A 16,784-nucleotide genomic window follows, 5' to 3' on the forward strand; every position below is an offset into this window, starting at 1 on the left:
CCTACCATGTGCCTGTCATTATGCTAGATGTTATGAAGTTTATTAAAGGCTAAAATACATATTCCCTCCTTCTGTATTCAAGAAACTTCCTTCTTTTGGGGGAGCCAAAACATATTGAATAGTGCAGAGCAAGAGGTTAGAGGTTTTAATGGTAAGTTTAGAAAGGGCAGAGTGACCTATTTTGTACAGAACCTGTAAAAAAGAAAACAGGAAGATCTCATGAAATAAATTACTTTTTAAAAGTATAGACACAATCATTGTAGTCATATTTGGGGAAATTTTCCATTTTTATGATTTGTTTTTTCAAATTGCATATATCTCTAGGAGTGATCACAACTCAGGTCTTTCTGTGTAGCTAGCACATAAATTGTTAGGCAGTAACTTAATAGGCAACAGAAAATAGGAATAGGTGTTAGGATAAGGAACAAGCAAAGAAGAAGGGGCTGCCAATGAGACTACATTATTTTGCTGAACTCTGTCATTGAAAATCACTCCACGGACTGTAAGTTGCTCATTATTCTTGCACAGACTGAAACTTTAGGTAGCTGGAAGAAGAGACAGAAGTCTGTTGGTATTAAAAAGATCCAAAGGAAACTCAGATAATCACACCATTGAAATGTTTTCTTAAATCTGGGCTTCCTGGAAACATACTTAGTAAATTTTAAATATCTATGTCATTTAATTGTTACGTGTTTGAGCAAGGCCAGGATGTTACAGCAACTATACTGACCATAGTATAATTAATGTCACATGGCCTGAGACAATGGGAAAAGGGCAAAACAAAACAAAACAAAACAAAAAAAAAACCACAACAACACTCATAAAGCAAACTAGAAAATCATTATAGGCTTTAACTACTTACTCTAGGGGTGGAGAACTAAGTACAACTACTAGATACAATAACCATAAAATTTACAATGATATATCTTCCTACTGGTATTACTTTTAGAAATCATAATAATAGCAAATACTGTTTATTTTGTAGATTTAACTATATGCCAGACCCTGTTCCACTCATTTTACATAAGTTACATTACATCACTGCCAAAGCTTTAAAAACTAGGTGGTATTCTTCCCATTTTAGGAGTGAGAGAACTATATAAAGCTCCAAGACAGAGTCTTCTGGCTCCAAAACCAGTTTTCTGTATGCTACAAGATAAAGTGGCATCCTATATTATTTATTTAAGAATGCAGGAAAGCATGGAGCATCTGTCTTTAATATAATGTATGATGCCACAATTTAAGGAGCATACATTGGGCCCTTTTTAGAGAGTAGGACTGTCTACATCTCTTGGCAGTCCCAAACCTCCAGGTAAACCCAACTTTCTGTTTCTAATCCTTATTCTTGAACATAGTAGGAGATAATTTCATGTTGATTCAAATTAGCTTCATACAATTTCCATGTTTTTCAGCTTTGCTTAGCCCTCAGTGGCTCTTAGTAATACTTGTACTCATCTAGTTATTACCTGTTGTATCTTCCACAACCCTGGTGTGAATTTTTTTGTTTGTTTGTTTTCTTGAAGCTCTCAGCCGTATCCTACTCTACTTTTCCCCACTCTTTTTTTTTTTTGAAAAAATTTTTAAAAATTTTATTTAGAGAGAGCGTGCCAATGGGGGAGAGGAACAGCGGGAGAGAGAGAGTCTTAAGCAGGCTCCATACTCAGTGCAGAGCCCGATGCAGGGCTTGATCCCATAACCCTGGGATCATGACCTGAGCTGAAATCAAGAGTCAGACGCTCAACAGAATGAGCCAACCAGGTGCCTCAGTTCCTCCTCTTAACAGACAGTCTCTTAATTCATCAAGAAAATTCATCAAGATATTTGTATCTTGAAATCCTTATCTTCTCCTTTTTTGATCTTCTCCCAGACTTCCCATGTCCAAATTGATCAGTCCTTTGAGAATGGTTGTTTCTTGATAGCCATATGTCTGCTCCACCCTACAAGTTATACATAATCTTTTTCCTGAACGTCTGTCTTCTATAGCATTTATCTTTACTTCTGTGGCTTTGTTGCTTTCTACTGATTTCTAGGTAAAAATAGGTTCTACTACTTTTATGAAGTCCTTGAGGAAAAGATCCCTGTGTAATTTATCTTCATATTCTTCACTGCCTAATATTTAATATATCAAGTTTTTATTGAGTAAGTAACTTTGATAAAACTAGAGCTATAATAATGTAATAACAACTTTTTAGAAATAGAAATCTTAAGGGGTGTCTGGGTGGCTCAGTCCATTAAGCATCCATCTCTTGATTTTGGCTCAGGTCATGATCTCACAGTTTGTGAGATTGAGCCTCACGTCAGGCTCCATGCTGGGCCTGGAGCCTGCTTAAGATTCTCTCTCTCCCTCTGCCCCCCCACCCCCCCTCAAAAAAATAGAAATCTTGAAAAACTGGGCAATGATTAAAAACAAATTTGTAGATTTGTTAGAGCATAATGGAAACTGAGAAAGAAAATTGATTTTCTCAACTTTTGAGCTATGTTTTTAGTTATTAATTAGACATTAAATGGGATATGTGTGTATTGTGGGAGGAAGGAAGACTCACAGGTGTGGAAGAGTCAAGCATATTCTGATGGTATTGTCACATTTTGTTCATTGAATTCTTATTAACACATTAGAATGTGGTTATATGATCTTACCCTAAGTTATGTAATAAGAGTATTTTAACTTTTCAAAGCCCATTCTGTCAGACAGAAAGGAGAATCAGTGTTTAATTTCTGTGTTATTCTGTGACTAAACAAAAAATATTGCCAATGAGGACTTGAAAAAAGATATTAAAGTTAGCTTATGTCCTATTGAACTCACCATAGGCCTCACCCCTTAAAATGCATTTAAATAGTTATTTCATATGAACTTACATCAGGAAAGAAAACAGGTCATTGTATAGTTAAAAATGTTTTTGTTTTATTACAGGCAGCTGTTAAATCTAAGAAAGCTACAGATACCTATAAACTTTATGTGGAAAAATATGCATTAGCGAAAGCTGATTTTGAACAGAAAATGACAGAAACAGCTCAGGTTGGTATTTTTAAGCTTTAAATCTAAAACAGGATATTTCATTTACTGATACAAATAAATGATTTTTGTGCCATATAATTTTCTAGTATTAGAAATGTTAAAATACACAATCTGTATGTTTTTTTAATGCTGTTTTAAAGATACACATCTTATTTTGGAGATCGAGGACCAATGATTATGGCAAGTATGCAATAATTATGACATGATAAGGGGTTATTCAGATACAGCAGAAAAGGCTGTTTACAGAGAACTGGGGAAAGTGAGGAAATTGGTAGATGATGAAGACAGTGCTGATTGTTAGCCTCATGTATGAATTTTAAAATTGACTTCTGCTTAAGAGAACTGGAAATGATTCACCGCTGAGAATATAGCCGTTAACAAAAGAATCAAGAATCCCTGCTCTCATAGAACTTCCATTTTAGTTGAGGAAAACAGACCATTAAAAAAAAGTCTCCCATAAACTTGGGATAATTTATACCCTATTCGATGTTCTTAGAACCTTAATTAAAAGCCTAGGTTTAAGATGGGCGCCTTTTATGAATCATACCTAAAACTTCTATTCCCACTCTCTCGTACTCTTTTCTTGTTTTGTTTTGCTCCCAAGCACTTTGTCAGGATAGGCTGGGTATGCTGAGATGACAAAAACCCACATCTCAGTGCTTACAGTGGCAAGGGTTTATTTGTTATGTTCTTACTCATCATGGGCTGGTGGTAGCTATTCTGTGTCTTCTTCACTCTGGTATTGAAGCTGGTGAGCTTTTTTTTTAAATGTAGTTTTTATTTTTTATTTTTGTTTATTATTTTGAGAGTGAGCAAACAAGTGGGGGAGGGGCAGAGAGAGAGGGAGATGGAATCTCAAGCAGACTTCGTGCTGTCAGCATAGAGCCAGATGTGGGGCTTGAACCCATGAACCATGAAATCATGACCTGAGCCGAAATCCAAAGTCAAATGCTTAATTGACTGAACCACCCGGGCGCCCCAAGGAACCTCTTCTTAGAACATTATTCTTAGTCATCATATTTGAATGTAGTGAAGCACACTAGTTCTTCTACCTATATTTTTTTTATTGTTCATCTTCCTCCACTAAAGGATAAGTTCTATGGTAAAAGGGATTGATTTATTATTTCCTTAGCATTTAGAATACTTCCCAGCGCTTGGTAGGCCTTCAGCAAGTGTGAAGAAGGACTTTATATTAATCTGCCTTTTTGGATTCTAGGGAGTCTTCCTGCTTGGAGAGATGATTGATAGACATCTCAGAAATCAAAAGACTTTCATGCTTGTGTGCAGGCATATGTGCATCTGTCTTGCGATATTGTAGGCACTGTGCTAATTGCTGGTGTATACGGTATATATGTAAATGAAACGAGTAACTCCCTGCTCTAGGTGGAGTGTACAATATAGAGGAGGGAGGCAAACAAATACATGGTTAAATATAAGGTTACGAGCTATTATACCTATTACAAGGAAAAGAAGGATTCTATGAGATAGAATAATAGGAGCAACCTAATTTGGATTTGGGAGTTAGGAAAGGCCTTTTTGGAGAAGTGGGATTTAAAACTGAGACTTGAATGAGTAAAGGGATGCATTCCAGGGCATGAGTGTTCCAGGCATTGGGGACCCATGGGTATAAGACCCAGAAGTATGAAAGAGCTGTCACATTGTAGAAAGCAAAGAGTGCTTAATAAAACTAAGTGAAGAGAGATAGTGGTAAGAAGTGAGGTTAAAGAGATAGGCAAGGAGCAGGCTCTAGTAGGGTTTACGTTTCCTTCTAAAAAGGAGTCCCATTGCTGCATTACTCTGAGTTTAGTAGTCACTAATTCTGAGCAGTTGCGATATTTAGCACATTCCCCACCCCCTAAAAAAACAAACAAAACAAAACAAAACAAAACAAAAAACAACCCAGCACAATATCTAAATGTGAATCATACTTTTGAGTTTTTGTGTGACTTCAAGATATTTTTAAGTCATTAAGGATATGTCTTATTCAGTGTAGCTGTTTTAAAAGAGAATGAGAAGGTGGCATACTTTTCTTGCAATTAGAGATTATCCATATGAAACTTGTGGATGTTTGACGTAGGTTTTCTGGATTTGGGTCTGTCTTGAGAAAATTTCTGATTAATTGCAGAATATTAAGCTGAGGGCAAATTCTTAGAATATGAACATAAACAAGAATCATGCTTCTGCTGAATATTCCTTACTTCCTAAGAGAGTAATTCAGAGTTTTGAAATATTGATATTCTCATTGATTTGGTCAGAATTAGTCAAGATAAGACATTTTAACTCTGCCATTTTTATGAATAAACTTGATTTAAGTTTGTGAATTTGGGTTGCCTTATTGCCAAAATTATAATTTCACCATTATTGATTCTTTTTAGAGAAGTTCAGACCCTTTATATGTATGATCATTTGGCTTAGTGATTTTCTGGTCCTATGACTCACTGCTGAAGAAAATTTTATATTAAATATAGGGTAAGGGAATTTAATTTGCTAAACTAACCAGAGAAAAATGACATGGCATTTAGGCCTATTTCTTAGAACTGATTTATTTTGGCAAACACACACACACACACACACACACACACACACACACACACACAAGCCCACAAAAAAATAAGGGTAATCAGGTTTGTGCAGTAGAAATGACAAATATATTTTGTTTGAAGAAAGCTAGTTCAGCATTTCCCAAATCCTGTTTTGAGGATTATTATTGTTCTTTGAGATATTAATAGATATTAAGAGAAGAAGAAAAACAAAAAGGGTTGTGTGGTCAAAGAAATTTAGAAAACACTGGGTTAAGCAAAATGAAAACATGTTTTATTTCAGTGTTTCTCGGGGTTTTTAATCTGTGTGTTGGAAGCCAAGTCTAGCCAAGTTTTCTTCCTGGGGAATAAATACTCAGAATGACCTGGGGAATTTTTCCAAAAAACATTTTCATCTTTTTCCACTTCCGTTCTCTGGGTAGTTGTAGAAAATCTATGTGTTCTGTAGTTTAAAAACATTTTCCAGGTGATTGGATATATCCCCACCTTCAGTTTAGAACTGCTGAGATCGAGTATACAGGCTTTTCCACATTTCTTTGACCATAAATTACTTCTTTTGAAGGCTACATGTTAACATTTCAAGGATTAAAAACATACTGTTAGAGTCTTTGGGTTAGATTGTAAAGTCTTCAGAAGTAAACGGTAGTTTTTGCTCTGTCACCTAATTGCTCTTTGGTTTGAAACACTTCTACCTTGGCTTGGCTGTTGTGACACTTCTCATTTAGGTCTCCTTCTAATTTTCTGACCATGATTTTAGATTTTAATTTGTGGTATCTTCAAAATCAAGTTCATATGTGCCTGAGAAATGACATAACAAAAAATTAACATAATAAAAAGTTAAACATTTCATTATGTTTACTAGACCCATTTGTCTAGAAGTATTGTTAAACATTACGTAATAATGGTAACTCACTAAGTTTGGTTAGCTCTATTAAGATGACTTAAAAGGTGTTTTGATTTCAGGGTCAGTTGGTAGAGCATGTGACTCTTGATCTTGGGGTTGTGGGGTCATGAGTTCAATCAAGCCCCACATTGGGTATAGAGAGTACTTAAAAAAATAAATTATATAAAAAAAGTTCTTTGATTTCAGAGAGAGAGAGTGTATATTTCTTTTATGTGTGTGTATATATGTGTGTGTGTGTGTGTGTGTGTGTGTGTGTGTGTGTATATAACTTTTCATATTTGTTACCCAGAAATTTCAAGATATTGAAGAAGCTCATGTCATTCACATAAAGGAAATTATAGAATCCTTGTCAAATGCTATAAAGGAAATTCATTTGCAAATAGGCCAGGTAAGTTTTTCCTTTTGTTGAACAGATTCATGAAAATTTTATGTTCATATATGACTTTTTAAAAAATGCAAAACTCAATATGATACTGACTTATTGCATATAAAGAATATGTACTTACATGTGTTAAATATAAAATAAAATGGATTTTTGATTGGCTACCAAGGATGATAATTCAAATTAATTGTTAAAATTAATTATAGCTCTGGGGCACCTGGGCAGCTCAGTTGGTTGAGTGTCCTGCTTTGGCTTAGGTCATGATCTCATGATTCATGAATTTGAGCCCTGCATCGGGCTCTCACAAAGCCTGCTTAAGATCCTGTCCCTCTCTGTTTGCCCCTTCCCTGCTCACGCTCTCTCTTTCAAAAATATATAAACATTAAAAAAGATTAACTGTAGCTCAGTCTTTTACATTAAAACTCTGAAGTTACCAGTTTAGAAAAAAAATTTTTTTTAAGTTTTTCTGTTTTATAATTTAGAGCAGCAATGAATTATAGAACTTGTGCTTAGAAATTTTCTAAAAATAGGGATGCCTGTCTGGCTCAGTTGGGGGAGCATTCGGTTCTTAATCTCAGGGTTGTGATTTTAAGGCCCAAATTGGGTGTAGAGATTACTTAAAATCTTTAAGAAAAAAATTTTTTTTCCAAAAATACGAAAGCAGTTTAATGATGACAGTTTGGAGTGCATTGAAATAGAGAAGGATGAAGTCTGTTATTTTTTATTAAAGATCTAAAAATTATTAGAGATCTGTATAAGTTTTAGTCTTAGGAATTATGTGTCTAAAACATTCAAAGATGAGAACAGGAAACTCCCTGGACTTCTAAGGTTGGGAAGCTATATCTTGAGGGATTCATGTAAACAGTGGTTGGTACCCACGGGTTTACTAACACTGTGAGGTAAAAGAGCATGCTAGGTAAATGAAAGTTCTCAATGGCTTTGGATCGAAAAAACCACATATTTTGGTGTAATGAATATTAATTTCTTTGTGGAAGTTTTGTCTGAAGTATAGTAAGAATTTTTAGTGGAAAAAAAATTTCTTTATTTCATTTTAATAGGTCCATGAAGAATTTATAAATAACATGGCTAACACTACAGTTGAAAGCTTGATACAAAAATTTGCTGAGTCAAAAGGCACTGGGAAGGAAAGACCTGGTAAGATGATAAAACTCTGTAAGGAAATGTATTCAAATTTCCCATCTAGGAACAAATATATTTGCTTTTGAATTCCCAGCCTGCAAAATGTAGCTTGCAAGGTATCTAAAAATATGTGTAGAATATTAGAGATCATTTATTTTGTGTCTGATAATATATTAAGTTAATCTGGCCTTTAGTGGTTAATAATTTAATATTAAAATGGTTATTATAACCTTTAGTAAATTAATATGCTGCAGTTTATTTACATTTTTCAAAGAGTAACAGCTTATTTTTATTTTTTATTTTTAATTAAAAAAGTTTTTTGAGTATCATGGTCATTGACACATAATGTTAGTTTCAGGCATGCAGCATGGTGATTCACCTTCTTTATGGTTTTTGCTGTGCTCACCACAAGCATAGCTACCATCTATTGCCATACAATGCTATTACAATATCATTGTCTATTTTCTCTATGAACAGAAGGCCATCTTAGTAAGAGGACGAATAGGTGAGAATATTGAGCCCTCAGAGCATTGAGACCAACAGAAAACCTTTTGTAAAATGTAATAGCTTTAAAAATTTTCTTATTGACATACATGTTCAACAAATATATTTGTTGCTGCTAAAAGTATTTCAGACAGTGTTTTAGACATTGAGGTTATATCCTGAACAAATGAATACAGGAATTCTGGTTTCTGTCTTATGAATGAATAATTATAGTATCCTGAATCTTACTTTTAATAAGCATGTTATGATATGTCAAATGTAGTCAGTAGCCCATTCTCTTGCCCTGCTCAGCATAGAGTCTTCCAGATTTCTTGATTTTGTTTATTAGTTACTATACCATGTTCTTGTAAGATATTTGTTTTACTCTATAGGTAAAAATAATTCAATCTACTAAAGAAAATGTGGCTTGGAATTCAGGAGAATGGATAAGTGATTTGTAGGGAAGTCTGGGAGCTGGTATTCTTTAGTGCATTTACCAGAACTAAGGCTTGTAACCTAAATCTTCTTCACTTTTTCTTTTACATTTTATTAACTTTAAAATCATTGGTCCACATATGTTAGTATTTTTCCCTTTGTACCTTCTTTTCATGCTTCTCTACCTACCTGATCAATTGCAGCAGATTTCTAAATACTGGCACAGTAGACATTTCTGCTCAAATCCTTTTTACATGCATTACTCATAAATCTTTGACTTTTCATTATAGACAGAATGAAATTTAGACTCCGGATTTAGATTCAGAGCTTTTCAGGATCTGGCCCTGACTAGTCTTTGGTCTTTTTTACCTTTATTACCCTCCACTGCTGTCAGCTGGAACTGCTTTCTGTTTCCTATACATGTCCCTTTTCCCCTTGGTGCTTTAGTTGTCCTTATGTTCTTATTCTAGGAAATGCTATATCCTACTTCTTTCCTGTCTTTCCCCATATCTTTCCATTTATTTGTCGAGTAAATGAACTCTTAAAGACCCAGGATATTTGCTACTTCCTCCATCGAAAGTGCCATAGAACTTTAACTGTACTTTTTTTCCTCCTTTTTTTTTTGGCATTGTTGCTGTCTACCTTAAATTTTAGTAATTGTGCAAATGTGAAGAAAAGCTCTATATTTGATTCATCTGTTTATCTTGTTTATGTGTAATAGTACATTTTTTTTTTAATTTTTTTTTTTCAACGTTTATTTATTTTTTGGGACAGAGAGAGACAGAGCATGAACGGGGGAGGGGCAGAGAGAGAGGGAGACACAGAATCGGAAACAGGCTCCAGGCTCTGAGCCATCAGCCCAGAGACTGACGCGGGGCTCGAACTCACGGACCACGAGATCGTGACCTGGCTGAAGTCGGACGCTTAACCGACTGCGCCACCCAGGCGCCCCAATAGTACATTTTTGTTGAGTGAACAAATGGACATATACTAGTAAAGGATGTTAAGGAGGTTGCAGTGGATGAATTTGCTGTTAGAAAAGTCTTGGTGAGGAATAGTAAATAATGGTTAAAATGTAGTGCCTTACTCTCTGCCATGTACCGAGCCAAACACTTTGCAGGAAAACTTTGATCTTTAGCAACTGTTGAAGTGGGTACTATTATTCTCATTTTAAAGATGAGGGAAATGTTGAGAGGTTAAATGATTTGTCTAAGCTAGTACATGGTAGAGCTGATACTAAAATACCAGGATTCTTGACCCCAGGGCCCATGCTTTGGAGAAAATAGACTAGAACTGAGCAAGTTTACAAATATAAAGAGAATGAGGATGTTGAGACCTATAACTACAGAAAAGTATGAAACTATAAAATTCTTTATAAAGAGATTAAATTAGAGGGAAGATCAGTTAAGAGAGGTTAAAAACAATTGGAGAACAAATACAGTTTTTATATAGAGCATTTAGAAGTATTGATAGATAAAAGCAAAGATGTATTGGCTGGTTAAAAGTGCCTTAGAACACTAAACAAGATTGGTAAATTGTACTATTATCAGTATCCTGTTTGTGATGTTACATTGTAGTTTTGCAAAATGTTATCATGGCAGGAAATTGGGCAAAGTATACCAGGAGTCTCCCTTTAACTGTTTTTGTTTTGTTTTGTTTTGTTTTTAACAACTGTATGTGAATCTGTAATTATCTCAGTAAAAAATTTCAGTTATTTTCTTATCTGTGATATAGCACAGTACTTAGCCCTGTAGTTTGTGGTGGTTCTTTACTAGCAGCGAGATTTTTAAGCCTTATTGCTGTCATCTGTAAAGTAGGGATTATAATAGTATTTTGCTTCATGAGGTTGTTGTGAGTGAGGGTTACATAAGATAATGTAACATTTGTTGAGTACTTAATAAATGTTATGTTAAAAAATTAATACATTTCTGATTAGTGTGTGGCTACTAATGGATATTGTTTCCTTTTAAATTTAAATTTTCTGGTCTTAAGATATACTATGACATGTAGAAAATTTCCTATGTAGCTAAAGTGTAGGAGGTAAAACAGAGGCCACATCATGGTGATGACATGGGCTTTCCTAGGAATAATCACTAAGTCCAGAGTTAGGTGACAGTTCTAGGGTTGACAGTGACTATAAATGACTAACTTTCAAAAAAGTGGTCCTAGAGCTAACTATAAAAAAAACAAAAAAGAATGGTATCGGAGTGGAGTGGACGAGATAAATATTACTTCTCTAGTTGGCTTGCTATGGGTGACTAGTCACAGCTCTTTCTGTGTATTTGTTCAGCTTACGGGCACCTGAACAAATGAGCCTGGGGGCCCATTGCAGTGATAAAAATTTTGTGTTTCTCAGAAAAATAGTGTACTCAAAAAATTTACATGTGATTGTATGGAATTCATAGACTTCTGTGAGATGTATTCTAACCTTGAATTGTATATACTGCTGATTGTTGTTAACATTTTATTTTTCCTGTTTTGTAAGGGCCCCCTCTGGTGGATGAATTCCTTCTTAAACTAGTTTTTCTCCTATGGGATATATTATTTTATAAAGAAAACAAGAGGCCCAGTTTTGTAAAAATTTTGTATATCTAAAAATTAACCTGTTATTCTTGTGCTGAAAAATGACCTTTTTTTCCTTTAGCAGTTACCTGTTCAAAGATACAACCTCTAACTTTGTGTCCAGTTATCCTATGTAAATCAGCACTGAGAGCATTACAACTTTTTCACTATTCATTGAGACTATTTTATACTACTTATTATATGAAGTGGCTTTTTTTGTCATTACCTTTTTAAAAATTAAGATATGATCGACATATAGTATTATTTTTAGATGTGCAGCATAATGATTTGATATATGTATATAAGAAACGATTACCAAATAAGTTTAGTTAGCATCCACCCCTTGTAATGAGAACTTTTAAGAACTCTTTCTTAGCGGCTTTCAAATATACAGCATAGTGTTGTTAACTATAGTCATCATGCTGTGTATTACATCTCCAGGACTTACTTATCTTATAAGTAGAAGTTTGTACCTTTTGCCATCTTTAACCATTTCACCTACCCTTCACTCCCAACCCCTACCTTTGGCAACCACCAATCTTTTATTTGTATTTATGAGTTGGGTGTTCTTTAGATTCCACATATAAGTGAGGTCATGTAGTATTTGTCTTTTTCTGACTTACTTCATTCAGCATAATATCCTCAAGGTCCATTCATGTTGTTGCAGATGGCAGGGTTTCTTTCTTTCTTTTAATGGCTGAATAATATTCCATTGTATATATACAACACATTTTCTTTATCCATTCATTCATCAGTGGACACTTAGGTTGTTACCCCATCTTGGCTATTGTAAATAAGGCTGCAGTGAACTTGGGCATGTAGATATCTTTTTGAGATAATGATTTTGTTTTCTTCAGATAAATATCCAGAAGTGGAATTGCTGGATCATATGGTAGTTGTATTTTTAAATTTTTGAGGAACCTCTGTACTCTTACTGTCATTACTTTTTGAGTGTAATACTGCTTGACTTTTCTGGAATTGGAGTCACCACTGTAAGCAGATGCTTTGAATATCAAAGCACCTGTGGTCTGAAAGGGTTATGAATGAACAGGTGTTTTCTAACTGTGAATATCTTTCTGTGTTCAAATAACATCCTAGTATTCCTGTCAATTCTCATGTATTTTAATTGCCAAAGGAGATTATAACCATATTTGGAATTCCCTGTTTTACAGTCATTCTGCTGATTTTGCTATATACTTTTTATAATTCATAAAAGTTAAACAAGTTTCTTTTTATAAGAAACAAAAGGATAAATACCTAAAAAGTTGGTAGGCCAGTGTGTAATATGTTTAAATAAAACTTATCTGTATTTTCATTATATGATAATATAGGTTTATAGCTTTCATTTGAGGACTTCCAGGAATTATACTGTGTTTAAAGATAAAAATATGAAAATCTTGAGAAAGGTACACATGAAAAACAATCAGCCACAAAGGAAAAAGGAAAACTAAGATTCCTATGGTCATACTGCCTAAATGAAATTGATGGGATATTTGGAAATATTTAGCTTCTACATTATGTGTATTATTTTATTTTTTATTTTTATTTTTATTTTTAAAAATTTTTAATGTTTTTATTTATTTTTGAAGGAGAGACAGAGCATGAGCAGGGGAGGAGCAGAGAGAGAGAGGGAGACATAGAATTTGAAGCAGGCTCCAGGCTCTTAAGCTGTCAGCACAGAGCCCGATGCGGGGCTCAAACTCACGAGCTGTGAGATCATGACCTGAGCTGAAGTCAGACGCTTAACTGAGCCACCCAGGTGCCCCTATGTGTATTATTTTGAAGTGTAGGGTAAAACAAATAATTTTTAAAAAATCTAAAATCATGTTTCTAGAGCTTTCAAGGATTTGGAATAATGTCAAATGCACAAATAGAGCTTCCTACCACTCCTCCCTACCAAAGTTTGTTTTTTTTTTTTTTTTTTTTGAATCAGAGAAGAAACCCTAGTGTCAAAAGCAAAATTTAAAAAGCCGAGAAGAGGGGCGCCTGGGTGGCGCAGTCGGTTAAGCGTCCGACTTCAGCCAGGTCACGATCTCGCGGTCCGTGAGTTCGAGCCCCGCGTCGGGCTCTGGGCTGATGGCTCGGAGCCTGGAGCCTGTTTCCGATTCTGTGTCTCCCTCTCTCTCTGCCTCTCCCCCGTTCATGCTCTGTCTCTCTCTGTCCCCAAAATAAATAAAAGACGTTGAAAAAAAATTTTTTTTAAAAAGCCGAGAAGAGACATAGACTCATAAACTACACCAGCTGTGATTTCTTGGTTTTTCTATTTGATAGCAGAAGCAGCTGACCTTTCAGGATGATGATTAGGGAAGAGGATAATGTAGATTAGCACAAATAGAAAGTAAAAGAGGAGAGCTCTCCAAAAAAGTAACATAGAAAAGGTTATATGTGAAGAAGTACAGCTTTACCTGTTGTATCCTAGTCACTCAGTGCAGTGACATAAAACTCAGCCCTACAGGATGTACATGGAACCTGATACTGATCCTCTTCTATATTTTTTAGAGCAAGAATCAGCAAACTATGGCCATTGAGTCAAGTTTAGCTCTGCTTATTTTTAAGTTGGGTTATAGCAGCTTGTAGAGGTCTACAAGCAAAGACTGGGTTTACAATTTTAATTAATTAATGTTTATTTATTTTTGAGAGAGAGACCGAGCACGAGTGGGGGAGGGGCAGAGAGAGAGGAGAATCTGAAGCAGGCTGAGCTGTCACCGCAGAATCCGACGTGGGCTCGAATCCATGAACTGAGAAATTATGACCTGAACTGAAGTCGATGCTTAACTGACTAAGCCACCCAGGCGCCCCTGGGTTTACATTTTTTAACGATTGGGGAAAAAAAAAATCAAAAGAAAAGTAGTATTTTATGATACACAAAAATTAGAAAATTCAGATGTCATTGTTGATGCAAGTTGTTTTGAACAGTCATGTTTACTTATGTATTGTCTATAGTACTTTTTGTACCACAGGAGCAGAGGTCAGTAGTTGTGACAGGACTTAGGGCCCACAAAATCTAATATATTTACTGTTTTACTCTTTACAGAATTGTTAGAAAATATACTTCCTGTGTAGTATAGTAGCGGGTATGTCATATAGTTCATGAGAATTGTGTGTCCCACGATAGTATATAATCTTTCTTCAAAAGCTGATTCTGCTCTTCTTCAGTTCAGAAAAAATTTATTCTGACACCCTGCCCTAACTACATCTGCAGTCATGTCACAGCATAGTAACCGATTCTCATAATAATAATCCTAAATTACGAAGTAAAAATTAAGCTGTTTTGAGCAGGCTTTGTCTAAGGACAACTTATTTCATTAATTTGAAGTAGCCGTTAAAAATGTTAAATGTATAACACAGGCAACAAAATAGAGGTAAAAAAGTAAAGTAAGCTGATTATAATTTTTACATGTGCATAATAACAAGAACAGAGTTTTAGCTTTTTCTGCAGTATGTAAAAGAAGCTAACTTAAACCAGTTTGGACTAAAAGGAGATTTATTAGAAAGAAACAGATATCCCAAGGATCCAAAATCAGGAGTGTAGCCAGGCTGCAGAAGGAAACTCAAACCTGTAGTAATACTAGGAATAATTTTTCTTTCATTTGATCTATTTCTACTGCTTTATTATTATTATTATTATTATTATTATTGCACAATGGTTTCTTTGCTTTTCCAGGCATAGGACATAAGGTGACCTCTCTGTAATTTCTAGGTATTTTTACTGGTTCTTTAGTTGAAGCCACAGCTCAGAATTAACCCAGGTTTTGTTCTCTTTACAAATTTCTCGGAGAAAGAATCTGGTCCAGGTAATCTTTCTAATCTAGTCATTTCTGACTAGATCACGTAGTATAAACAGGCTTCTCCACCACTGGTGGTGAAGAGGGAAGTTCCCAGGGAAAAGAGATTTAGTGAATTGGGTATAATCACGTAAGGTTTTATCAGTATCACAGAGGGTGAAAAAATGACTCAATCTGGAAGTATAGAGGTAGTGTCAGATTTTGGATGTAGGTGATTATACTTCAATGTTTAAGATTCTTTGTTTGGAGAACTAAATGAAATTTTGGACTTTGAAGTTTTACAGTGACTGAAATTTCATAGTGAAAAACCTGCTTTTTTCATTTAAGAGCATGGTTCCTAAGTTTGCCTCATCACTGATTCTCAAGCCTTGGATATATATAAGAATCAGCAGTAGAAATTTTATTCTCTTTCCCTTTCATTTCTCTTCATTTCTCTTCCCTTCTCTTCTTCCTCCATTCCTTCCTTCCTCTCTCTCTCCCTCCCTTTCTCTTTCTTTCTCCCTCTCTTTTACTCTCTCTTCCCTTCTTCCCCCTCCCTGCCTCTCTATCTCTTTTTTAAAGAATGTACAGACAGTTCCCTGTCCCAGAAATTCTGACTGCAGTGGTCTAGGGTGGTTCCTCAGTACCACTATATTTTAAAACTCCTCATCTGAGTCTTAGGTACAGCCATTGTTCAGTAACTAGAGCATTTTATCACTGGATGTTTGTTATAAATGCAGGATCTCAAACTCTACCCTAGGCCTACCGAAATAGAATCTGCATTTTTTGTATTTATTTAGCTTTAAGAATCTGCATTTAAAAAATTATTTAAGTAATCTCTACTGCCCAATGTGAGGCTTGAACTGAGATCAAGAGTAGCATGCTCTTCTTACAGAGCCAGCCAGGCACCCCTTTAAGAATCTGTATTTTAATAAGATTCTAGTGTGAGAAATAAGCCCACTGACCCGGTCAAAGGAGTGATGGAGACTTGGAGCACAGTGAAACTAGGCTTTGCTCAACGTTCTTGCAAGAGCGGGTGTCTGATGGGCAGTTACAGCAGGCAGTTTATCTCATAGTATGCAAGTCCTTCCCCTGGTTGCTCATTGAGTACTAAGAGGTTACAGCCTTACCAGGAGGTTGCCTTTGCTCATGTAAGGGAAAAAGTAGTCTGACTGGAACAAATGTACATTCCTTGAGGTGACACAGAGACTTCAGTTCTTTGGCGCATGCTTATTGCAAAGCCTGCAAAAAATAAGCCTGCGAAATGGAGAGGGGAGGAAGAACCAGGAAGTGAAGTGTCTTAGGGTTTGGTACTCCATCATGGTAAGGGGGCTTCGTACATATTTCCAATAGGTTGTAAACCCATTGTTAATTAGCACAGCTTTTGTTTGGTTTTCCTGAAAATGAACCATCTCACTTCTCACACCTAGGCAGTTTGTATGTAGAGTAAAATTGGAGAAGAACCATCTAGAATTAGTGAGTATCTGGCAGTGGACCCAGGAGTTCCCTAAGAGTGTAGTTCTCCAAGTGTGATCCCAGGACCATCTGCAGTCACCTG

General features: G+C 35.4%; 1 protein-coding gene across 3 annotated transcripts in view; it reads left to right on the forward strand.

The window, feature by feature from the left end:
• FCHO2 (FCH and mu domain containing endocytic adaptor 2) overlaps positions 1-16,784 on the forward strand; it is a 121,162-nt gene that overhangs the window by 44,954 nt on the left and 59,424 nt on the right. For 2 of the 3 annotated variants that reach the window (XM_047087868.1, XM_047087860.1), the window contains exons 6-8: positions 2,912-3,016; positions 6,750-6,848; positions 7,901-7,997. In XM_047087868.1, the coding sequence (XP_046943824.1) occupies positions 2,912-3,016; positions 6,750-6,848; positions 7,901-7,997 (301 nt within the window). The remainder of the gene's footprint in view (positions 1-2,911; positions 3,017-6,749; positions 6,849-7,900; positions 7,998-16,784) is intronic. The other variant, XM_047087877.1, reaches the window with a different exon arrangement.

This window comes from Lynx rufus, unplaced genomic scaffold (genome assembly GCF_022079265.1).
Source record: "Lynx rufus isolate CCGP_SWC_20201006 ecotype Redwood Valley unplaced genomic scaffold, mLynRuf1.p SCAF_1, whole genome shotgun sequence".
NCBI lineage: Eukaryota > Metazoa > Chordata > Mammalia > Carnivora > Felidae > Lynx > Lynx rufus.